The 26,533-nt window shown below is 40.4% G+C and overlaps 1 protein-coding gene across 50 annotated transcripts in view; it reads right to left on the bottom strand.

Moving 5' to 3' along the window:
• The window catches only part of MAP4K4 (mitogen-activated protein kinase kinase kinase kinase 4), a 195,899-nt gene that overhangs the window by 87,817 nt on the left and 81,549 nt on the right, over positions 1 to 26,533 (bottom strand). For 49 of the 50 annotated variants that reach the window (XM_078348811.1, XM_078348814.1, XM_078348826.1 and 46 more), the window contains exon 3: positions 14,542 to 14,598. In XM_078348811.1, the coding sequence (XP_078204937.1) occupies positions 14,542 to 14,598 (57 nt within the window). Of the gene's footprint in view, positions 1 to 5,719; positions 5,755 to 14,541; positions 14,599 to 26,533 lie in introns of all 50 variants that reach the window. The other variant, XM_078348827.1, reaches the window with a different exon arrangement.

Raw genomic sequence — 26,533 nt, 5'->3', positions numbered from 1 at the left:
ACTGAATTTACACATGGGATGATATGTCACTAAAAAATTAAAACAAATGCAATTAAAACAAATTGCAAAACAAAATGCAAGCTTGTGGGCAGGATCACAGCCAAAATATAATCTGGATTCCCTGTTAGTGTACAGAGTTAAAACCAAGGGAGAAAGCCTGACCTGTGGCACAGATAGATGTTGCAGGCTAACATAGAACAATAGGACAGAGGGGCTGCACCCTCAGAGGCTGCTCATTCACCAGAAAGCAGCTTTCTAAGGGGATTTTCTGTTCTTGGAGCAGAGAGAGCCTGGCTACCTGCAATGCTTAGGTCATTTATGAAAGCAGCATACTACAATATGGCAAGTTTGGATGCTAAAAACCCAGCCCATCAACTAGCTGGCTCCCTAATCCCGTTTTAGATCAAACTCACAGAAGTCAACTCTCTTGTCTATAAGGTTAGTACAAAACTCAGACTAACTAGGAGATTTCTCACGAAAAATGTCTTTCCTTATGTCAGGGTATGATGCTGATGGCAGTGGAGGAAGAGGACAGTTGCACTGTCATACAAACATACGTTTAAGATCCTGCGTATGTTGTTACAATAGATTTTCACGAGATGTTGACTAATAAAACAAGCAATTCCAGAAAGCTTTATCATATGGACAGGTTAGTTTAGGCTAGAATTTATACCCCAGTCCTATGAAGAGATGTAAACTTGAAAGCAGTTACTGGAATTAAATTCGGGGGCAAAAAACTGGGCAGGGGTGCTAAAGATATCCTTTTAAGAGACTTCACCATCTTAAGTATTTCAACTGAATGGGCACAGGTTATCCAAAACCTTTTCTTTCCAACTGTACTGCTTCACCATTTTACCACATCTCAAAGGGCATGTCACTATATAATTAAAAGACAATCAAAACTGTTTAATCATCAAATAGTTTCATGGGCCAAAGTGTGTCTGTGAGTACACACACACACACACAAAATCATCAACCAAGCATATGTAACTTACTTGAGTTTTGAGTTTTTTACATTTTATAAAAAGAAGGAAGGGGAGACACTACTCATTCAACAGTATTTATTAAATGCCTACTATATGCTAGGCACTGAATTTGCACATGGGATGATACGTCACTGAAAAAAATTAGCCAGGCACAGCAGCTCACACCTATAATCCCAGCACTTTGGGAGGCCGAAGTGAGCAGATCACCTGAGGTCAGGAGTTTGAGATCAGCCTGGCCAACTGGTAAAACGCTGTCTCTACTAAAAATACAAAAATTAGCCAGGTGTAGTGGCAGACACCTGTAATCCTAGCTACTCAGGAAGCCGAGGCTGGAGAATCACTTGAACCCAGGAGGCAGAGGTTGTGGTGAACAGAGATCATGCCATTGCACGCCAGCCTAGGCATCAAGAGCAAAACTCCGTCTCAATAAATAAATAAATAAACAAACAAAGACCCCTGTCACTATGGAGCTTACATTCTAGGAGGATAGGCAGTTAGTGGCATGGTAGATGCAGTGATAGACCTTAAGTAGAATAAATAAGCCAGATATATATATATGGTAATGTGGATAAAGGAAACATAGGACTGGGCAAGAGTTTTAGGAGTAGAAGTAGGCCATTCACTGTTGTTAAGGCAAGAAGAAGGTGTGGGAGTGAGCTGGATGGCCATGAGGGAGTGGCATTCCAGGCACAGGGAACAAACGGCAAGTGATAGGTCTCTGGGTGGGATGGGGTATGCAGGGTGGAGAAACAGTGAATAGGCCTGTGTGCTTTGAGTGACTGGGGAGGAGAGGAGGGCTGAGAAGGAAAGGACTGGGAGGCCAATTATGTAGGGCCCTGTCCTGTCAGTCACTGTAAGAACCTCGGCTTTTACTCTGAGCTAAGTAAGCAGCCTATAAAAAACTGTGTTCTTTTGTTTCCCAAGCTTCACTCAGCTGCTACAGTGAGAAGTGACTGGGGAACAAGCACAGAAGCAGGAGGCCCCTGATAGGGGCTACAGTAGAAATCTATGCAACAATGGTGGCAGCAGAAATCAGTGGGGCAACCAAGGGTGGCAGCACAGAAGCTGTGGTAAGAAGGGTCAGATTTGTGTGTGTTCATTCTTTTTTTTTTTTTGAGACAGAGTTTCGCTCTTGTTACCCAGGCTGGAGTGCAATGGTGCAATCTCGGCTCACTGCAACCTCCGCCTCCTGGGTTCAGGCAATTATCCTGCCTCAGCCTCCTGAGTAGCTGGGATTACAGGCACGTGCCACCATGCCCAGCTAATTTTTTGTATTTTTAGTAGAGTCGGGGTTTCACCATGTTGACCAGGATGGTCTCGATCTGTTGACCTCGTGATCCACCCGCCTCGGCCTCCCAAAGTGCTGGGATTACAGCCGTGAGCCACCGCGCCTGGCCCGTGTGTGTTCACTCTTACAGACTCTCACTGACTATGAGGAGACCATCAGACTCATTAGAACGTATAATGAATTTCAAAAATACTAACTAGTAGTTACTAACTTGTAGTCAATCTACCCATACCCACTATCTACCAAGATTATTCTGACACAAATGACATTGTTTGAAGGCAGAACCAATAGGATTTCCTGACAGATGGGCCCAGTGCTACAGGACAGAAAGCAAGCAGTCCACCCAGAATGCAAAACCTTTATGGGCCTGAGCAATGAGGAGGGTGGAGTTACCACCAACTGAGAATAAAACAAGGCTCCAAGTGGAACAGGCTTATGGGGGAAGAACAGGAACTTACATGAGGCATGTTGAGTTTAGTCTATCAGACATCCAAGTAGAGATGCTGAAGAGGCAGGTGATATTATCAATGCAGCACTCAGGAGAGGTGTCTGTTTAGTCCTGAGGCCTGAAACCTTTCCTAAAAAGGCCAGCTTGCAAGGGTGACCTTAGGCTGACATCTGGATTTTGATCTGGGTAGGGTTTCCACCACTCCCAGAACTGGTAAGAGTAGCTCACTGTACCTAGAATGTGGTTTACATCAAACACCTATTTTCCTTTTCGAAGTCTGAAACTTTGGGTACATGCTAGGCAGAGGCTGCTTATACTGTCATCCCCAAATAAAAAATTCAAGGTACTAAGTCTCTAACAAGCTTCCTTGGTAGACAATATTTCACACATGCCATTACAGCTCTGCTGGAGGAATTAAGCAGGGCCTATGTGACTGCACTGGGATAGGACTCTGGGAAGTCTGTGCCTGAATCCCTTCAGACTTCCTTCCACATGCCTGTTCTCTTGCTGATTTTGCTCTGGATCCTGTCACTGTGCTATAAATCACAACTGCGAGTACATCTATGTGCAGGAATCAAAATTGAGGATGGTCTTGGGGAGCTCCAACATGATATTCTTTTCAATACATTTGGGGGAATGGAAGCAAAAATGGAAGTGTCAAGATAAAAAAACAAAACTTTGCATGTATAGCCCAAAGCTGAAAGAAGAAGAGGAAGAGGAGGAAGAAAAGAGAAAGAGGAAGAGAAGGAGGAGGAGAGGGGGAGAGAGAAGAGGACGAAAAAGAAGAAAAGGAAGAAAACAGAAAGAGGAGGAGGAAGTGGCGGGGAGGGAGGAGGAGAAAGAGGAAGAAGCAGCAGCAGAAGCAGAAGCAGCAGCAGCAGCCGGGGAAAGGAGATGGGATGGTAAAAGGATGGTAAAAGGACAGTATCCATTTTACAAAAAAAAAAAAAAAAATTTAGATTATATAAAATTTGTTGGGTGATTCTTTTTATTCAACCATTTATTTTACTTTGAAAAAATACCTTTAGTTCATAAAACGATGAAATTAAGAAAATTGTGTATGTTCAATCTGCTTGAAGAATGCTCATTAATAATTACAAAGACCATCCTTTCAAAGCAAGTTTTAATTTACCAAGAGATAAGAATAGTTACTCCTAAAGCATAATCTTTCTATTCTGCCTCAAAACTAAGAACGGTGTTTTTAAAACCAAGTGTTCAGTACTTGTTTAAATGAATGAATTAGTACAGCTCCATGAATAGCATTAAAAACAAAAAAACTACAAACCATGGTTAACACTTGCCATTTCCAGTCCCAGTGAACCAAAATTACACTGAACAAAGCAACTAGTACTTAGTCATATTTTCAATAAGAATGAATGATACTTCTCACCATTCCTTTTTAATATTTAAAACTAGCATACAAATTAGTAAACGTATGATTATTAAAACAGCATATAAACATTAACATAAAGTCTGTCTCCAATCTTTTAAAAGGGACACTATATATATTTTTTGCTACTGCTCAAAACACTTGGAAATTCTCCTATAAAACTGCCTTTTGGCCAGATGTGGGGCCTCAAACCTATAATCCCAGCACTTTGGGAGGCCAAGGCAGGAGGATTGCTTGAACACAAGAGTTTGAGACCAGCCTGGGAAACACAGGGAGACCCAGTGTCTACAAAAAAATTTCTGTCCCAGCTACTCAAGAAGCTGAGGTGGGAAGATCTCTTGAGCCCAGAAAGTTGAGGCTGCAGTGAGCCATAATCATACCACTGCACTCCAGCCTGGGGGATGAAGCAAGATCCTGTCTCAAAGAATAATAGTGAGAAGAAAGAAGGGAGGTGGGGAGGCGACGCGAGGGGAGGGGAGGGGAGGGGAGGGGAGGGGAGGGGAGGCGACGCGAGGGGAGGGGAGGGGAGGGGAGGGGAGGGGAGGGGAGGGGAGGGGAGGGGAGGGGAGGGGAGGGGAGGGGAGGGGAGGGGAGGGGAGGGGAGGGGAGGGGAGGACAACAACAGCCTTTTGTCTTGAGGCATTCTTCAGAAGAACAAATATAAACTAAGCACCACCCATGTGAATGAAGGGTGCTGTCATGAACCTAGAAGGGCTAAGAGAATCCTAAAAGAGAGTATGATGTAGAACAGAAAAACATACACATAAAATGAACAACATGTGGCCACTGTTCTCTAGTTAACAATTAAAAGAGCAGAAGAATCAGCAGGGCTGGGTGGCTCAGGTCAGCAGTCCTAGCACTTTGGGATGGCCAAGGCAGGAAAACGGCTTGTGTCTAGGAGTTTGAGACCAGCCTGGGCAACGCCGTAAGACCTCATCTCCACAAAAAATTTTAAAAATTAGCTGGGCATGGTGTCACACATCTGTAGTCCCAGTTACTCAAGGAGGCTGAAGTAGGAGGATAACTTGAGCCCAGGAAGTCCAGGCTGCAGTGAACCCTGAAAGTGCCACTGTCCTCCAGCCTGGGTAACAGAGTGAGACCCATCTCAAAAACCAAAAATCAAACACAGAACAAAAAATCCACACACACATACACAGGAGAAGAAGAGAGTTCACAAGGCAAAGGTAGTTGTCAAAGGACCCAACAGTGATGGTTGTAACCACAGGATGAAGTAGCCTACAAAGAAGACAAGGCAAAGGGGATCACCACAGGCGAAGGGAGGCAGGTGGGGAGTGGATTCTTTGCACAAGTGGCTGAGGAGGGTATTGGGGTTTATAAAAAGTCTTCAGCAAAAGTGATATTTTAATGTCTTTAATAAGGAGAAGGTAACAAGAAAACTCACATTTACCATGTAAAAACTAATAGACTAAATACTCTTAATTCTGACAAAAGCCTATGAGGTAGGCATTATTATTCCATTTTACGGAGGAGGAAACTGAGCTTTATCATGCTTAAAAATATGTATTGCTGTCTTGGAGTAAAAGGCAGGATATGACTACTAAATAATGAGGTTGACTGTCTAGGAGGCTCATACACTATAAACTCACCTTGAAAATTATTTATGGGCCTCAAATTTATGTTCCTAGGAAAGATGAGAAAAAGGTTCAATCATTTTTATTAGTTCAGTGACAATTCTAAAAACAAAACCCAGAAACCTACTCACTCCTAACCCTCTTTCTAATAATTTTCTTTCCTAGAGGGATGAAATTTAAATGTAAAAGTAAGAAGTCTTGCTATTATTTATGATTAATGTTAGCATCTAAAATATAAATACTTGTGATTACAAAAAATGACAGGGAAATTACCAAAAAATGAGAATGACATTAAACAATGAAACCAATATTGTACATCTGCTATGTTTTCTCCAAGTGCACAGAATTAATGCAATCACCAAAAGTGGAACACCCTATTCAATTCATCAAATATTTGAGTGTCTACTACTTATATAGCATTGCTTCTGGTTAGGTACTATGACTTTAAAACCCAAATACAGAATACCACGGCTATCCTCCTGTAGTGAACTGGGAGATGTGGTGTAATAAAAGCAAGTTTGGGACCCTATTGTGACTTTAGAGAGGTCAATCACCTCTCTGAATTCCAACTGTGGTCATCCATAAATTAAGTAAAGCCTTTTCAACATGCAAAATATAAAACATCAGAGGTATAAAACTAACCCAGTCTTAACTTTCCTCTATTTACTGACTTATTAAATGGGTTCAAATAGCAAGAGATAATTTTCAAATTCCCAGTTTCAGAGTGATATTAGAATGAATTAATTCAAAACAGAAACCCATTCTAACCCAGTCAAAAACAAAAAAAAACTAATATTTCAAGTAATTTTACTATGACATCATCACCAGTATAGCTATTCTTGAAACATTTCAACAGCTTATTTCTTGAACACTTCAACCTTAACCCTATATTAACTATTTATTACTTTGGGGAAGAGAAGAATAGAGGGATTCAGAAGAAAGAGGCATAAGCTGCACTATCAGAAAAACCTGGATTTCAGTCCCAGGATCTGTTCTTTCATCTAGAGAGAAGGGATGATAACATCTGTCTCAAATACTATTGTGTACCCTAAACGAAATGTGTGTACCATACCATACCTCACGCAACGTATAATGCCTAAAGCATACCTTTACCCAAAAAAAAAAAAATCATCCAATCTACACTTTCACAATCATCTCTATCCCTGAAGATTAATTCTAATATCTAGTGAATTTTTTTAAAAAAAGAAAACATTAGAAATAGTAAAAATTTATTCTTCCTCATTTGTGAAACTTCACTGTGTTTATATTACTCTATACCATGTGTTCTCAATGGGGCTGATACTTGTCCTCAAGAAGAAAATTTACTACTTTTAGGCATAAAGAAAATTTTCTACTTTTAAGCATATACATAGTACATAAACATATATACAGTTATATACAGATATATAGTGTATCTGAACTATTAAAATTTCATAGGGAATAATTAGAATAGAATGCCTTAGGGTGGGTTCTATGGCTCATACCTGTAAAACCTAACACTTAGGGAGGCCAAGACAGGAGGATTGCTTGAGCCCAGGAGTTCAAGACCAGCCTGGGCAATATAGTAAAACCCAGTCTCTCTCAAAAAAAAGAAAAAAGAAAAATTATTTTTACAAGCACACTCCTGTAGTCCCACGTACGCAGGAGGCTGAGGTGGGGGTATCACTTGAGTCTAAGAATTTGAGGTATGGTAAGCTAGACTTGTGCCACTGCACTCTGGCCTGGGTGACACAGTAAGATCGCTGAGGTGGGGGTATCACTTGAGTCTAAGAATTCGAGGTATGGTAAGCTAGACTTGTGCCACTGCACTCTGGCCTGGGTGACACAGTAAGATCTTGTCTCAAAAAAAAGAAACGTTTTAAAAAGCTTCATAGTGAAAAAAAAGGAAAGTTAAAAAACACTGCTGTAATATATGAGGATACAGTGGAACTATTAATTCTCAAAAAAATCACTATACTTGTTACTTCGGATAAATCAATAATTAAATAAAATGTAGTTGATTTTAACTAATTTTAAGAGCTTTTCTTCAAGGTCTTATCTTGTACCAATATTTTTAAAATAAATAAATGTGTGGCCTTTATCTATACAAGGCTGAGTGAGTAAGGAAACCAACCCTAATTAGGAAATTAAAATTTAAGATCAAAGGTCATTCAAACCAGGTTAAAAGTTGTCTAAGATAAGAAAATACCAGACAATGAAATTTAGCATCCCACAAACATGGCACATCAATTTCTCTCTCAGTAGCTAAGGGAAAGAAGGAAGTTCCTTTTAAAAGCAGAAGATAAGGAGGGAGGGGTGGTACAGGAGGGGGATCCAGACTGTCAAAAATTGATGCATTTCTGGCTCACCCTGACAACCTTGAATAATCCAGTGGTGAGTCTGTCAGAGTCATGCAAAGCAAAGGGAGAAAGTGCCACCAGCTGCCTGACACAGAAGAAGCCAGTACCAAGCTGTAAGGCTCATAGCATTTAACTGATGAATAAAAGAATAGAACAATAGGTCCCACAGCCCATAGAGATCTCTCCCTCCCTTCCTTTTGTTCTTATTTTCAGTCTAGACAAAAACAACACATTCATTACACTGTGCTCCCCTCCAGATGAAAAAGGTAAAATTGTCAGTGTTACATGGCCTTGTGCTATCACTGGAATACATTTGTTTTGCTCCCTCATGCCAGACGATGAACTCCCTAAGAGCAAGCTGTCCTGCCCATGCATGGTCACAGCTCAGAAGGCATTCAAAAACCTGTCCACCGGAAGTGACATATATTGCTAAGCTTCTTATATGGCTCTTGCCTTTCCACCTATGATGACAGGCAGAGGTCAGGTTCTTACTTGGCTGCTCTAGGGAATTTCGGGGCTTTTACACAGCTTTTACTTCCACAGATCCATGGAATGTGGTTCTGGGAATACTAGAGGATGCTCAATCTGCCATCTGGCTCCCAACAGATATTATGCCCAACATCTTCCTGTCCCCTAAGGAAAATGACAGAATTGCCATTCACAAACACTGTAGTCTTAACACTAAAAGGTAGTCTGCTCTGACAAACCTGCAAAAACAAATTTTAGAAAGGCGAAATGTGGTCAAGATCCACCTGTCCATTAAGGTTCAGATTAAATCAGCTCACTCAACAAGCTTGCTTAATGGTTACACTTTCACAAGTACAGTAAGTAGGGAATCAAAGATCCAGGTTCTAATTCCTGCAGTGTCTAATTAGCAATGTACTCCTGACCAAGAACTATCAGCGTCTCTGAGCTGGACTTCTTCACCCACAGACAGGAGGGAGTGGGCTCTTTGTTTTCCAAGGTTCCATTAAAAAGCAGGGGGTTTCAAACTTGAAGGTGTATTACAATGTTTTGGAGGGCTCCGGTCCAGAGTTTCTGATGCAGTAATCTAGGATGAAACCAGAGGATGCATTTCTAACACGTTTTCAGGTCCTTTCAGCAGCTGCTGGTCCAATAGTTACATTTTGAGAATCCCCTGCTTTAACACCATCCTATGCCAGAGTGGCTGAGAAAAAGGACCCAATGTTGGAAAGACCACTGGACAGGCCAAAGACTAGACTGGATGCAGCTCTGCTACTCAGTGCTGCTGAAATGCAGTCAAACATCATTCATTCCAAAGAGCACTGTTTCATCCCCATCTGACATAAAACACCAAATTTTAAGTTTGCCTCTGTTCTCCATGCATTAACCTAAGTAATGTTTGCCCTTGATTTGTCCAAAGCAAAAGGCCAAAAGAACTTCAGAAAAATCTTAAACATCTCCCCTCCGTGTCTATTTTAAGTAGTAATACTGTTATAATACTGAAATGATTGTATGTTCACTGAACATAAAAATGTGTTGTTTTATTAGGAACCAAGATTTTCAGTGTAAAAGACAAAGAAATATGAGATACACAAGATAGAATTAAAAAAAAAAAAACTCTGGTTTTTGAAACAAAATGTATTTCTTAGCTCTGCCTACTGAAAGGGCCTAGATACGTCAGTCACAATGAGCATACTTGGCATCCAGATATTAGTCTCTAAATACATTTTCCACTCAACAGAACTAAGGCTCCTCAGAGGAGAGGATTCCATGTCTTGGCAGGTGAGTTTCAAATATCTACCTGCCCCAGAAAACAAAGAAGTACTCAAAGACTAATAGGGGCATGTCAAAAGGCTACAGACTCCACTGGGGACCCACTGGGGTCATGTCAAAGGCTCTCACACCAAATGTGGTACAACTTGATTATATAATAACAGCTGTAATTGATGGAAACACATTAAATAAAACCACCCACATCCACAGCAATATCCAGATAAAGAGAGGAGGGTAGGGACAGGTAGGAGGAAACTCTTCTATAGACTGTTGTTGACAAATAAATACAGAAGGAAGAACATAAAATCATCATTTTGCAGTAATAACTAACTAACCTAAGCAAGAATCATTAAATGAATGCCAAAGCCATTAGTTGAAAGGCTGCTCATGAACAGATTATTCACACAGTGCTGAAGTATCACCCTGGAGATGGATTATTTAGGAAATGCAAAACTAATAATGCACCCTTATGGTAGAAAATGCTAGCAGTCGCCTCTTTAATCAAGTGACCCAACTTGGCTTCACTAAAAATGGGAAGGCTATGAGTGAAGTGGGCTTCACCTAGAACTAATGTACCCCCTGATATGAGGCAACATGAAGTACTTAATACTACCACTGATGTGCTCTTGCCAAAAAAATATTTAATCTGGATCTAATCAAACCTCTCAACAGAATTCCAGTTTATAGGAAATATAGGAGAGAAAGCAACAAGTTAAAGCATAACATGAGGAAACTATCAAATCCAGAATACAGGATATTTTACAAAACAATTTGGCTGAACTTTTACAAAAGTCAATTTTCTTTAAAACATAAAATAAAATAAAAATGGAGGCAAGATGGTAAAGAAAAACCTACTACCTTAAAAATAAGTTAAGCAATAAGATAATTAAGCATAGTGCATAAACCTGGATGGACTATGATTCAAAAAAAGTTACAAAAACATTGTTGAGACAATCAAAGATATATGAATGTAGACTGAACATTAGGTGAAACTTCATGACATGTAGAAGACTGTCTTTATTTGAAAACAAGCATGCTCAAGTATTTTCAGGTGAAGTGTCATGGTGATAGCTTTAAGTATTTTCAACAACAACACACATGAACAAAATGTTAACAAATGTTGAATAAGTGAAAGGTTGAGAGTGTTCACTCTTTCAACAGTTCTGGATGTATAAACTTTTTCATAATAAAAAGTTGGGGGAAACTATTAAAATGCAAAATAAAATTCTGTTCTCAGAGACAAACCTCACTCAAAGAGTCTATGAACTCCAAGTTGAGAAACACTGGTAAAAGTTATTTGCCTTGCTTTGTTTTGTGCATGTACTTAAGTTGTAATATTGTACTATTGTTATGCAAGATTTTATTGAGGAAAATTGAAGGGTACATGAGATCTCCCTATACATTTTTCTGCAAATCCTCTGAATCCACCATAATTTTTAAAAACACACACACATTATAAATCTGCTGTCCTAGTGTCATCCATTTTGAGTACATCCTTAATCTGTTCCTTAAGCCTTCCCAAAACCAATCAAAAAAAAGACATGCTTTCCTTAAAAAGAGCTTTCAAAATCCTAAGGACAGTTGATTCTTAATACAACTAAAGTACTCACACACCAAATTTGAAGAGCCTTTACATCTCTTACAAATAAATGCCTCCCCCTTCCTAGACACCCTGGTTTCCTCCATAGTCCCTTGTCACCTCACCCCAGGATGAAATCTTAATTCTCAGCTGGTCTTGTTTTCCAGATTCACGTAATCAAGCAAAGCAAGCGAAGTAGGCCCACATCTTTGCATTGTCTGCAGCTAGCTCCAGAGCTAGATTCCTTCAGCCTGCCAATAGCTGACAGCTCCGGAGAAGAGCAGCCACACCATTCAACTTCCCACACCTGCTGCTCTTCTTGTTTTCTGGGCCTGAGGAATAACTAGTAGCCTGGTAACTGCCTCTCACTTTCACCTAAAGAGTCAGAACAAGTCTGTGATTTTTCCCCAAAACAACTATTTGCACCTTTTGCTTCTGAGAGGAAACTAAGTGGAGGTTAAAAAAAAAAACCATACAGAATCCTATTCTCATCAAGAGAACCCTCTCCAACAGCCCCTCCTGCTGGAGTTGGAACCAGAAGCAAATGCTGCAAAATCTCTCACTCAGCCTGCTCCCACTTGTTCCCACGTAACAGCCAGGCCAATGCCTACAAGAGCAAAAGAGGAGCTCAGAAGAACTTTGACATGCAGGCTTGGCAAGAGCATATTTTCCAGGCTGCCTGCTGCACATGGCCCTCTATCCATAAACAACACTTACTCTAGGCACTGACGTGCCCCATTCTATAGCTGAGGTCACTGTATGAAAACAGCAAAAAAGAAACATTACTGAGTGGCCAATATGGTAAATGGTTGATTGGATTTGTGTATGTTTGAGGACTAACCATCTGGTTTTCATTTTACCTGAATACATGGGTTTTGCAATAATTACTTTTAAAGAAGCCCCAAAAATACTTATATCATGCATGTATCCAACATTGCCTGATTCTTCAGGCAAGAAAATACCTTTTGTATACAATTCAACAAAAGTAGGATACAAAAGCATCCATTACACATAGTGGTATATATTTTACAGCTATGTTCACAGAACACCAAAGCACTAACAATAGCTATTATAAGGTAGCAGAAGGCCAGGCGTGGTGGCTTATCAAGCCTGTAATCTCACAACTTTGGGAAGCCGAGGCAGGTGGATTGCTTGAGGTCAGGAGTTCAAGACCATCCTGGCCAACACGGTGAAACCCCGTCTCTACTAAAATACAAAAATTAGCTGGGTGTGGTGGTGCACACCTGTAATTCCAGCTACTCAGGAGGCTGAGGCAGGAGAACTGCTTGAACCCAGGGGTGGAGGTTGTAGTGAGCTGAGATTCCACCACTGCACTCCAACCTGAGCAACGGAGTTAGACTCCGTCTGAAAAACATAAAAATAAAAATAAGGTGGCAGAAGTATATGACTTTAACTTTTTCTTTATATTTTTCCATAATTTACATTTCTTTTTTTACAGTGATCATTTATTGCACACTTATAATCAGAGCCAGGCTTAGGTGCAGAAGACCGCTATAGAGAAGGCAAATCCCATTTAGATTACATTAAAGATGGGAAAGAGGACGTATCCTGAATGGTCACAATAGCTGTGTCAGGGGAAACAGCACAGGCTGAACGACACTGCAAGGGTGAATACGCAGTTCATAAAATTCCAAAAAATTACATTTAAAGTGGTACCTACAAGTCTGTCAGTAAACAAGTCAAAAAGTGATCATAAAAACGCAAAGAACCTATTTTCCAGCAACACCATTCCCAACACAGCACCGGCAAGATAAACGGCATTCTGAACGGAGACTTTGGTAGAAGATGTTATTGATCATTCTATTCACAGAGAGAGCACTTCATCAATGGCTCAACTATTGTATTTAAATTACAATAACCAAGAAGTTACTGTTTCTTCACCACTCTTTAAAATCATCTTAAATAGTATTTAACTGGAAAGCACCCAATTTCCCACTGAGCAGTACACCAAAATAGGATCACTATAATACAACAGCATAGTCTACATCAGAGTATGTTAAGGAGACTCTTTTGGCCATTCAAATATGCCATGGTATATACTCATTTTAAAGTATCCATTAATCTGTTTTAACAGAGAAAAGAAGGTGGCCACCTCATAAAATGTCACATCTTCAAATATTTATGAAAGACTCTATCAGCTGTCCCATGGTCCAGAGACAAGAGTGTTTTCTTATTCTTACTGACACATACTCATGCTGAAGATGACCACGCTGTCAAGAGACCAAGCAGAGAGCAAGGCAAAGAAGAAGATTTTGCTCTCTGGATAGACACCAGAGATCAGGCCAGCCATTATCTCACTTCACAGACCCCAGACTTGGAGAAATTATGGCTGGATTTAAAGTTATCCCCAGTCTCCAATGCTGCTGGTTAACTCTTTCTAGAATCTGTGAAATATGACGTTGAATCCTACTCAATTAGCAAGTTAGAGGCAAACATAAGCATAAAGTAAATTTTCAGATAAAAATAATTTAAAATGAAATTGATTTAGTTCATTACAATCTATGAATATTTTTAAAGAACTTAAATATGGGCTCGTGCATATATTACATGCACACACACAGGCACACATACACTTACTTTTTGTCTCAGTCAAGTTCTCCTCTTTCTCATCTAAAACTGCACAGTAAATGCTCATGCATTTTTTGCTACTAAATTTTGCCAACAATCTGCTCAGCATTCTAGCAGATGTTTCTGTTTTCCAACCTCTGGGAACTTGGCTGGGACTGTTTTCTTCTCCCATGTTAAAAATAAAAGAAATGGCACAAATGTAGCCTAATACCCTAGAGAAGCTTTTCTCCACTCGAAACCCTCAATCTCCCTATTCATGTGACCCCCAGGATCCCTTTTCAAATTTTTTCTTTTCCATTAGAGAAGATGTTTCCAATTATGGCCCACTACGCTGCCAAGGATGACATCACTCAGATGTGCGTGTGCACTGAGTGTGATCTGAGAAAATGCTACTGGTGTTCTGTTACGTGGACACCGTGTACAACAATTTAGGCTAACTAGTCCACCACTGGACCTATGAACCTACAATGTCACAGCAGGGCAATGTGTTCAAGTGATCAGATTTTCCAAACAGAGTAATACTCTATGTTGCTGGAGGAATCCTTATCTTCCATCTAACAATTTATTTAAAAACGTGTGTGACTTAATCTTACCTCAGTGACATCCATAACTTTGATGGCCGCCAACTGACCCGTTTTAACATGTCGACCCTGAAAAACAGAAAAAAAATCAATTCACACCAATGTTTATGCACAATCATTAGAACAAAATGGCTGGAGTTTCCAACAAATCATATCTCATCTACTTATCTCTTACTAACCAAGAGTGATGATGAAATAGTCCTGTGTTCTCCAATATAACAATAAGGTTTATAATAAACCACACTTAATAAGCAAGACAATTTTTAGAACAAGTGAGTTTTTGATAAAGTATCAATTGCTTCTTTCCTTCACAGGTTTAATTTACATAACATTAACTCCAAGAAACTGTTTTTTCTATACATTAGGTTGGCCATCCTTTCCTTTTTAACTTGCTACAGGAAAAAAAAAATGACCCCCCCAAAAACCCTCTAAACATTTTATTGTCAAAGATGGATAACTATAATTTTTCCCTTTGTATTCCCAATACCCATTACTTGATTTCACAAGAATCATATTAAAAGTCCTCTTTGAAGTTTTCCTGCAGTCCCAACGTAGGGACTGCAAGACAGAAACAAGCTAAAGCATAACATGAGCAAATCATCAATCAAATTCATTTTTTAAAATTCTTTCCCTCTTCCCCCCAATTTCTTTATACACTTCTTTAAAATTCTGGCGTTTTTTTAAAGTATATCAAGAACTGGGGGGAGGAGGGAGATAGGCTTCTTAGGGGTGTATTATAATGCCTTACCTAGAATCTAAAATTCTGTAATCCATTTATATCACTAGATATCAAACATCATTCTCCTTTCACTCAGATGAGAAGTACTAGGTTTAATTACTGTCAGTCTTGTTCCTCTCTATCCAGTCTTTGCAATGCCCTGCTGGTCATTTACCAGGCCAGTAGCAAAAAGCATCCAGGTACACTGAACATGATCTACTTAAGGACTTTGTGAGAAATGGTCCTTCTGCAACAGATGTAAAACAGAAAGAACATCCCCATATTTTCCAACAGCCTGTCTTTCTTGTGGTCTCATGATTTAAAGAGTTGTGAATTTTAAAACTTCAAATCTGAGGAGGAGAGTCTGTGGAGGAACTCAAGTTACAACGTTGACAAAGCAATTCTATGAAAATGACACTATATTACAACTATGACACTGAGTAACCATACCTGGGCAAGACACCGCTTGCTGTGCCTCAGGCAACTGTCTGTATGAGTGAGATCACAATGGTGCCCACTTCGTAGGACTGCTGTGTACAATTGTATGGCACACAGTCAGTGGTCAAGCACAATGCTGGAACCTTGTTTCCCTAAATTAATGAGAGCTCCTATCGTTGGAGCTAACAACTAATCAATTATTTTGTGATGAGGCCAGACCATGTGACAGCATCAGTCTTCATTATCACATACCAGGTCTCCAAATTAGGTCTATTTTTAATTTAAATTTAAATCAGAAAATCATCTAAGAATTCTGCCTCCCTCTTTTCAAACAAGACACTGTACCGGGAAAAAATGAATCTGGGACCCATGTAGCCTTGAGCTCTCATTCCTTTTCTATCACCCTATACTGTATTTCCTCAGGAAAGTTGCTTAACTTCCAGGAGTTTCCTAAGATCACTGGATGACCTCCTGTGTTCAGGTGCCTCACCCCTGTTCTAGTCAGGCAGGTGGCAGATAAAGTGCAGAGAGTCCGTCAGGCCCTAGCCCTAGCCCTGGCCCTGGCACACAGAGGGCTCTCAGCAGGGCTTCATCATTCCACTCCAACAAAGGCCCATGCCAATTCCCTGCTCCTTTTTCCTTGCAGACTGCAACTGTCTCAAATGTAGTCAATGTAGACCCATTTTTGAAAGGAATGGCCAATATAAGGGGAGGGAATGGGGGGGAGGGAGGGAGGGAGGGAGGGAGGGAGGGAAGGAAAAGGGCCAGGCGCACCTGTAATCCCAGTACTTTGGGAGGCCAAGGCAGGTGGATCACCTGAGGTGAAAAGTTCAAGACCAGCCTAAGCAACATGGTGAAACCCCGACTCAAATAAAAATACAAAAATTAGTTGGGAGTGGCAGCAGGCACCTGTAATCTCAGCTACTCAGGAGGCTGAGGCAGGAGAATCACTTGAACCCAGGAGGCAGAGGTTGCAGTGAGCTGAGATCGTGCCACTGCACTTCAGCCTGAGTGACAGAGCAAGATTCTGTCTCCAAAAAAAAAAAAAAAAGGCAAATTTCTAAATTTGAAACTAATAGTAATTATCTATCTGCAAAGCAAACTTCTAAGTTTGAAACTAATAGTAATCATCTATCTGCTGAGATGGGTCACCTTTGTGTAACGGAACCAAAATGGCCAGGAAAATAGTCTTGGAAGAAAAACTAAAGCCAGAACTCAATGTACTGAATGTTCATATGCATACAATTGTATGCTAAAGAAGCTACACAAAGAGTTTTAAAAGGACAAAAGTTTGCCTGTGGTTTATTAAATACTACCCAAAAGGGAATATACTGACTCTTCTCTCAGGGTGCGCTACAAGCTTAAGACTGCCCAAGCTGGGTGGCCCAATTCATGAGGGAGAACTTACCACACCTCTCCTGGCATCTCTTTAGCTACAACACATGACCTTCCTTCATACCACCTGAAGAGTATTTGAAGAGAAAATGAAAATGTACATAAGCATAAATGGACTACATTATGCTGGGAACTTAAGGCCACAGAAAAAGGCATTACTCACTGACTTTTGGGGCTAGACTCCTATCATTTCATTCCATTTTGGCCTCTACAATGACTCTTAAAGGCTGCTTCATGCAGCCTGCTCATTGAAGATGAGCAATATAATCATGTTCCTTCACCTAACTCTGGATTACTGGATCACTCTGGATCCACCCGATGTTGGATCACTCAACCACCTAACTTGTGCATGAAGAGATTTTGAACTTAATATTTAACATGATCTTTTTTCCCTTGTATCATCCATTCTTAAGATATACCAATAAATTACTTGTCCATACCTAGCATCCATGTTACTCTCTTGTCCTATTATCTACATTTCTTGGGCACAGTATCCTATCCAGGGTTATAAAATGCCAGAAGGCAGAGATTAAAGATTCATGGCTTGCTTTATTTATACAGCACCATGTAAACATTAATGTGTTTATGAGACAATTAGTGATAAAAAGACCCCAAAGACTATTCACATCTGTTTTCTCAACAGATCCTAAACAACCCTATGAGGACAACAAAGCAGGTCACTAGCCTATTCTACCGATGAGGAACTTTGAATTTTCTTCAGTTATCTGCCCACAGTATAATGGCAGCAGGATCCCCTTTCCACAGTGATTTCACATATATACTTCAAGAGAGGGATTCCTACTGTTTCTACTAACTCGTCAAATTCCTATCAAAATATTTTGTTTCCAAAGAAACAGCTTAAATTATTTCCCCCATGCTTTTAAGGGTTAGCAGACACAGCACAATTTAGAATTAAAATTTTTCTTCCAATCAACATCATTTTACATAGCTTGAATGCCTCAAATAATCAGGACCACTGTCCCCTTTGGTAGAGCAAGCTTCTTAGTTTCTGGTTCATTTTTAGTCTTTAAATTTCAGGAAAATGTATGTTTCTTTTTTTAAGAAGAAAACTCAAACTATTCTTAATAGAGGTTCAGGCTGAAGAAAATGGCCTGATTTTCAACTCTCCTTTATGTTCCTAACCAAGTCAAAATTGCCACCTCACACTTGCAAATAAACGACACATGTTCCTAGAAAAACCATCCCACGTGGTTTTAAATGCAGGGTACTATGGCAGCCTATCTAATGAAATCTGTCCCTGTCCCACAGAGAGGAGCTTAGAGGTAGAAGGAACAGCATTCAAGAGAGGCTTTTAAATCCCAAAAGCGGTGGCCAAGTGCAGTGGCTCATGCCTATAATCTCAGCATTTTGGGAGGCCGAGGTGAGCGGATCACATGAGATCAGAGGTTAGAAACTAGCCTGAACAACATGGTGAAACCCCATCTCTACTAAAAATATAAAAATTGGGCTGGGCACGGTGGCTCACGCCTGTAATCCCAGCACTTTGGGAGGTCGAGGTGGGTGGATCACGAGGTCAAGAGATCGAGACCATCCTGGTCAACATGGTGAAACCTCGTCTCTACTGAAAATACAAAAAATTAGCTGGGCATGGTGGTGCACGCCTGTAATCCCAGCTACTCGGGAGGCTGAGGCAGAAGAATTGCCTGAACTCAGGAGGCAGAGGTTGTGGTGAGCCGAGATTGCGCCATTGCACTCCAGCCTGGGTAACAAGAGGGAAACTCTGTCTCAAAATAAAAATAAAAAAATTAGCCAGGCGTAGTGGTAGGTGCCTATAATTCCAGCTATTTGGGAGGCTGAGACACAAGAATTGCTTGTACCTAAGCCAAGATTGCACCACCACACTGGGTAACGAGAGAGAGAGAGAGAGAGAGAGAGAGAGAGAGAGAGAGAGAGAGAGAGGGCAAAGATGGCAATGTTCCTATCTACCCAAATGTTCTACTATCACTAAAGACTAGGTAACTTCATGCTGCATAATCTTTACCTAAATTCCAATTACCCCATTACAACACATTTGAAGATGAAGTATGTTCATTGAGAGGCAAATTCCACTGGGTCTCATCCATATTAAGAGGAACTTTGAGGAGTGAATGAATTCAAGAAATGAAACACCCTTTGCCTCAGGACTCCAATCTGAAGAGGTGGTCTAATACCAACCACTCTATCAAAAAGTTTCACCACTCATCCTCCAACCTTCCCTCACAGAGTCTTCATATTAAATCGTACCACCACCTCACATCTTAGCAAGAAAGTGCACATGACTCAACAGCACTTTTTCCATTCATAGTGCTTTCTCCCCTAAATCTTGCCTTTTTTCAGAATCATAACTTTTGTACTCATATAGCCTAAGAATAAATAGGAGACAAGAAAAGTTTATCATGTTTATGACACTATATCAGATATAAACAAACAAATTAGGAATAGCAAATGTCTTCGTCCCTCAATAGTCCAGAGGGGTGCACACGACCAGCCTAAACTCCAGCACGCATATCCTGTGACACTGGAAAGCATTATAGTCCTGAGGTGAGACTGTAAGAACAGGACACAGGCACCACATTGGCCCTACTCTTGAGAGTTAGTGAACAAGCATTTTATATGCATTGTTGTTTACTCCCCACACAACAGAAGTATCATCATCCTCATCTCACAGATGGAGAAACTAAAGCTTAGAGAAGGCTAGGTTAACAAGCTCAAGAGTCGCACCTACACTCACTCTCTATATCAGGCTGTGTACCTGAAACAGAAATGACCACAAATGTCCTATTAACCAACTTACATAGGAACTGCCAAGTATTCTATTCTATAACGTATTTTAATTGATATAATCAAACATGGCAATACAGTAACCAATAGTAAAAACTTATTTTCAACCCCTGGCCTTTTTCCTCTTGTGATAAAGAAAGAACATCCCACAGGAATTGTTTAGGGAGCATGATGGCATGTGTATGCACATTCACAAGCCACTCTAGTCCATGGCTTTCTGAAACTGTAATAGGCTTTTACTTGTTCCCTTCTTTATCTCATCATAAATTAATGCTTTTTAGTTGTTGATTTTAATCTGAAACATTTCAGAGATTAATTACCTGGAATTGGCTTTTATCTGCTTAATAGTAAAGCCTATTAATGCACATCTCAGACTACCTTTAAAAGTGCTCAGGACATGCCCCACACTGCTGAGGAGATAAAACACAGCAACCTGCCTGCAGGGAGCTTACAATTTAGAGAGGCATTTTAAGAAACACATACATACACAAGAAGAGGATTACAGAGAAACAGAATAGAAACCCTAGAATAGAAACACTCAGGAAAGAAGACAGTGTGAAACCATTTGCTCTGCTCTGCTGGGATGTGCAAAAGAGCTGTTAAGGGAGGAGACATTACTATGGGGCTAGAGCTGTGGACCCATCATGGAGGCTGCAGCTGAGCCTTCAAAGACGCCTGGATGGTGCTGAAGGTCATCAAAGGACAGAATACGGATCTCTCAAGATGTGAATTGCCAATAATCCTTTCTAAATTCCAGCAGTTCCTGGACAGTTGAGGTAGCAACTAGCCAGGAAAAAAAGGGGGAACACAATGATTCCCTTCAAGACTAGAAGCTGTGTCACAAAACCATGTCACATCTCTGCAAACATGCAAGGACCAGAGAAGCCTGTCATACACTGCACCTCAAGAAGACGCCACTCTCCGTCACTAAGTCAAAAGAAAAGATTCCATGGTGGTGTGATGTGTGCCTACAACAGAAGGGAAAATATCTGGCTGCTTCTCATTCACAACCAGCTGGGAAGCTTTGTTTCTTGATATTCGTTAGTTGACTTTTTAGTGGTGTGCTGTTGGTTTGGGAGTGTCAATATTTTGGATTTAAGACATTTATTGGGGGCAAAGTATATTAAGTTTTTCTATTAAGCATGTCAATTTCAGTAACAAAAATCACTCCCTTTCACCTGTGACATGCAGACTTCCAGGCTCTATCCCAGGCCCAAAGTAAGAACTGTGTAACTGGAGTATAGGAACCCATGCCTTTTTAAGCCAGTGTTCTAGTGATTTATTACACACTTAAAAGTTTGGGAATTACCTCTTCAAGATTACAAGAAAAGTCACAAACTCAGGTTCTCTTTCCCCTTTCAGACAACACATAGTATTTATTACAAGTATATACGCAACTTACTCTCTTGGCTGGGGGTTTGGTGTGTGGAGGTTAGATTCACAACAAGTAAATTCTAACAAATATCCATTACGTTTTTTTGTTCCAGAAAAGCACATAGCTTATGTTCTGAAATATCCAGGAACTGAAAGGACAGGCAAGCCTACTTCAACAAAATAAGTGATTTTACAGATTAGAAAGAAATTCAAGAGAGCTAGAAGGACACTCACCTAGTAGCTAAGCCAAATCTGGTTGTCCACTCTCTCCCCAGAATGTCTCATCCACACCAATTACAGTTCAACTTGACAATTCCAATCTACTCCCCTTTCCAAATATTCTTATGTTTACTAGCAAATATGGAAACCTATGTGACCATGAGTTCAATGGAATGAGTTCAGCACTGGGAAATCTATGGACAACTCTTTCTATATCTATCCACCCAAAAGGCAAAGACCAGCTTGACTGGCTGTACACTCTGAAACCCGGAAACCACAGGCGTCATTCCAAAAAGGTGCTCTTTTCCAAAAAGTGACTGTGAAAAATCCAAAATTACCAAAGTGGGGGAGCATATTACCCAGACAACTCTCCAGGATCCATCTAAGATAAGAAAACATGTAATCAACCTGAGAGAGATGGCTCAGAGCACTTCAGGAAACATCTCAGTCTTCTAAATATCTCCTGGTTGGTAACAGATGATCCCTTCAGACTGGAGTCCTAATAGAGCAGGAGTCAGGAAACGTGAGCCCACAAATCCACTGCTGTTCTCGTCATGTGCCTCCAGACCCCAAACCAAGCCTGAGGTAAGAGCACTCCTATTTGTGCACATTTCATCCTTGTAACTACTATTTATCTACTTCTCCCTTCCTTCTATAATCAGGGTTGCAGATGAGCAGGCAGGCAAAGGAAACACATAAATATGTCTGTGCTATGAGACCAGTCGGGACTTTCCAATTAATAAGACAGTGCTTCCATTCCCTAAACGGCTTAAAATTAAAAGACTCAATATAGAATTATTTCTTTCTCAGGTCGCAGCTACCTTATCTGAAACAACACTTCCTTTTATGAAAGTTATACCTCAATTGCAGGGAATGTGTAGACTTCTATTAAGAATGAAAGAGTCAAAACAGAAATATGGTAAGACTTTACCTAATACCACCACTCACTCCCCAAAAAATGAGTCATTTTGCATAGCTGCGTTAGCAGATAACTAAAAGTAAAATAAATTAGGTACCACATCTTTTTTTCTTAAATGAGCCAATCTGGATGGAAATCTTTCTAAACCCTGAATTCTTGAGCACATTAAAGGTACTTTTCTTAACGGCCCAAGGAAATCACTATGAACACCAATTACTATCCATATCCAGTCCTTGCAATTAAAGGATAGTCTCCGGGAATATTACGTCAGACAGTAATATTCTGACTCCAACAAAGAAAGAGCCAAGTCATCTGGGCTCTGCATGCTTGTTCAGTCATTTACAGCTGTGTTCTAGGGCAGATGGCAGGGCGGGGGGGACCAGGCAGCAAGATCGGTTCCAATTAGATGAACTATCTATCACCTGTAGTGAAAAATCATCTCTGTGTTAGAGAAGTGGAGACAATTTAAATGAACAGATAATGGAGGGTGCAAGAGAAGAAATCCGGCTATGAGAGTTTATAAGTAATTCTTTCAGAGAGGGTACTATGGTTTTCATGTCCCCAAAGTTCATGTGTTGGAAACTTGATTGCCAATGCAACAGCATTGGAAGCTAAGGCCTAATGAGAGGTGCAAGGCCATGAGGGAGGAGGGAAAAAAAGTTAATCTGAGAGATTGGGTTAGTTAGGTTCACAATGAGTTCATTATAAAAGGGGGAGTTCAGTCCCCTTCCCCATCCCTCTTAATATGTGATGCCTTCCACATTATGATGCAGCAAAAAAAAAGGCCTTCACCAGCCATCAGATGTTGGTCCCTCTACCTTTGGCTTCTCAGCCTCCAGAGTCATGCATGAGCCAATAAATTCCTGTTCATTTAAATTACCCAATCTGTGGTATTCTATTACAGCAGCACAAAATGGACTAAGACAAAGTGGGAGAGAAGATCTGGCTGTGCAGTGGGTCAGGTGGGGATAAAGGACAGATGAGTTTTAGAGATACTTGGTGAAGATGCATTAAAAAGGACAACACCCCTTGCAAGGGTGGTAACAGTCTTGCAGTCTGGACTCTATCATCAAGTGTGAGGAAACAGGTTTGAAGAGGGAAACTGACAAATTAAAAATAATCAACTAAAGGGTCCAAAAATACAAGGAAGGACAAAGGATTAGCACATGCTTTCTTTCATCAACAGTAAAAGGGCACTGACAAGTCTTCATGTCAGAGCATCTAAAACAATTTGAAAAACCCAACTGTCTAAAGACTCAGCAATTTTTGTTTAATAACAAGAAAAATTTCCCATTCTTTACTATAGGCAAACTCACATATAAAGTTATTCATTTATTTTAGCCACTAACAAATATAGCATTCAACAGCCAAGTAGTCAGTATGTTCATATGAACCGTGAAATTCAATCATATATATGACTGTCATGATATGTTAAAAATACTCTACTATTATTGAAGAGTATTTAAGTCAACACTAAATAAAAGATCACTAACTGACTAATGAGAAGGGAGCTCTTCCCAGGTGGCAAGACAATGGATTGTGCCTCTCAGTGACCCGGTGGGGAACCCAGGTTACACAAGAAAACACACATTCTGAAGCTAGGGCAGCCACAGCACTGGAAGCCAAGAGTCTATGATCCATATGACATCAGAAGGTATCATACACAAAATAACTGAGTAGATTTTAATAAGCTTGTTTATTTTAATGGCTAAACATTTATCAAGAACAAAAGACAAAAACACAGATTCTGTCGGGTCTCCTTCCTCAATCCCAAGAAGCTTCTCTACATTTCTCCCATGTGCCTTCACAGTATACTCGATTTCTCCTAATTATAACCACAGTGTAACTTCAGTATTGAAATATCACTTCAAGCATCACTAAAGCACTCAAACTGAACTCTTCTCATTGACTTGGAGAAAAAAATTGAAAGTTTCATACACAAATCAAAAGGCAAGAGATAAAGAGATGAAAGGGATTCAGATTCCATTCTGGGCTCCTGATCCACCCATGGTCCCTTCCCACTCACTTCAGTTAAGGTTTCAAACTGTTTCCTAACTTCTTTCTCAGCACATCAAGAAACTATAATACACTGCCCATGAACCTACGTATATTTACAATATTCATATAAAGTCAACTGTAAGTGGCTTTGTGTGTCCCTGAACTATTGTAAAAACAAGCATAATCTGGTTTGTGATCCTAAACTACTTTGTTCTTGTGTTGCAGCCAGTAGCACAGTTTAGTAGACATATTCTTTTCCTGCATGTGGTCTCTGACAGCAGTATTGGTTTTCCTTCTGGTATTCAATGTCTCTATGCAGCTCTTAATTTGCCCGTGTTGTATATTCACATTTCACTCATTACTCATAACTGTATTATCCCTCCTTTAAAAAAAAGGAGAAAGAGAAACCTCATCTTTCGAGTTTTCTTTTGCGGTTACATGTGTTAGTATCCCTTATCAGAAATAATGCACCCATGCCATCAACTAAGGTTTCCAAAGACAGAATACTCTCATGCAAACTCATACCATGTCCATCAAAAATTTAACTTGGCCAAAATTAAAAGAAAAAAAAAACTGAAGATAGAAATAGAGTTCTTGTCTCAGCATTTGAAACAGAAAATTCCCTCCTCAAAGCATCATCTTTTGTTAAAAATAATCAGTTGCAAGTAACCATATTATTAAAACAGGATACGTTTTCCTCAGTGTCATATAACCATATCTTTTTGAGTAGTATACTCAATCCATCATGGCTTTCTCAGAATAAGAATCACAAAGAAAAATCCTAGTAAGTAAACAAGAGAGCAGTTTTATAGCTTTACTAAGGCTCAAATAATCTAGTGGTGTTGATAAAGTCAGTGCTCTAACCACCCTTCCCTGACTACTCTGCAAAATGAGGCCATGCAATAATCACATTGCATAACTAAAAAAACAGGCAAGGGGAAATGTCAATGAGCTTTATGCTTCCCTCTATTTTTCAGTACCTTCCTCTTCTCCTCCTTATCAATAAACAACCCTCCTCTCTGACTCACAAAGGAAGGGCCGATAAAGAAGCACTCACTGTATGTTCATTCTCTCAACAAATATATTTAATGAATATGCATTTATTTATTGTGCCTGGCACATATAAGTGTACAAATACTTTAATACATAATACAGGAAGTTGTTACAACCAAGTTACAATGAAGAAAAACATGCCTATTTCACAGAAAGAAAGTGGAGGGTCCATGAGATTAGAAAACTAGCCCAAGGTCACACAGCTGGAAAGAGGGGCATGGTGGAATTCTGACTCAGGTGTGTCTGGCTTCAAACCTCCAGGTACCAGATCACTGATTTGGATTGGCACTTTTCCTTACAGGCCACAGGAATTTAAATTCAAAATTTAATGTGTTCCAGAACCTGCTCCCATCCCACTCAGGCACTGACAACAGCCTGCAGGATGCAAACCCCGAGGAGTAAAAAGCACCTAGGCAGTCAGGGACTGGTACATCCCTTCATATGACTTTCTGCCCTTCCTTGGGTGCCCTTCAGGCAGTCAGAAGCTTCAGGTGGCCGTTTTCTGAAGACCCACCCTCTCCAACTCCTCTTAATTCTGTCCTTGCTTTTCATTCAATCCCTGACTCAGTCCACAGCCTGAGGCACCCAAGGCACCTTGAGAAGCCTGCCAGCTGCCAAGGAATCCTCCCAAATCAACTGCCCCCTATCCCGCAAGACATCTTCTGCATGCTATCCACCCTGTGCAGGGTACAGACAAACCCGGGGCTATCAGTGTAAACAAAACTACTCATTTCACAACTGCCTGGAGATTACGTGGGGGCTCCGCACACTGTGCTGGCCACATGAATCAGAGACACACACAGGTGAGCACTTACAGCCCTACAGAACTGCCCAAGGAACTTCAGCCTATTAAACTTGCGATGACGGGAGAAAAGCCAGAGCCACTTCTTCCCAGGGATTCGGAGCTCCACTTTGTGGTTCCCCCCCACTCACAGGTCCCCTGCATCAACCTTTAATGAAAGGAAGTCTGTCTGACTTGCTGCTCCAGGGAAATCATTCCACTGAAACTACAGCCACAAGCATCCAAAATTACCACTACGGAATTACTAGTAGGAAGAGAACACTGAATTGAAACTGTTCCAGCAGTAAGTACACCAAAATTAGTCTTC

The sequence above is a fragment of the Callithrix jacchus genome, chromosome 14, assembly GCF_049354715.1.
Source record: "Callithrix jacchus isolate 240 chromosome 14, calJac240_pri, whole genome shotgun sequence".
Taxonomy (NCBI): Eukaryota; Metazoa; Chordata; class Mammalia; order Primates; family Cebidae; genus Callithrix; species Callithrix jacchus.
This window is presented reverse-complemented; position numbering and strand designations above follow the sequence as displayed.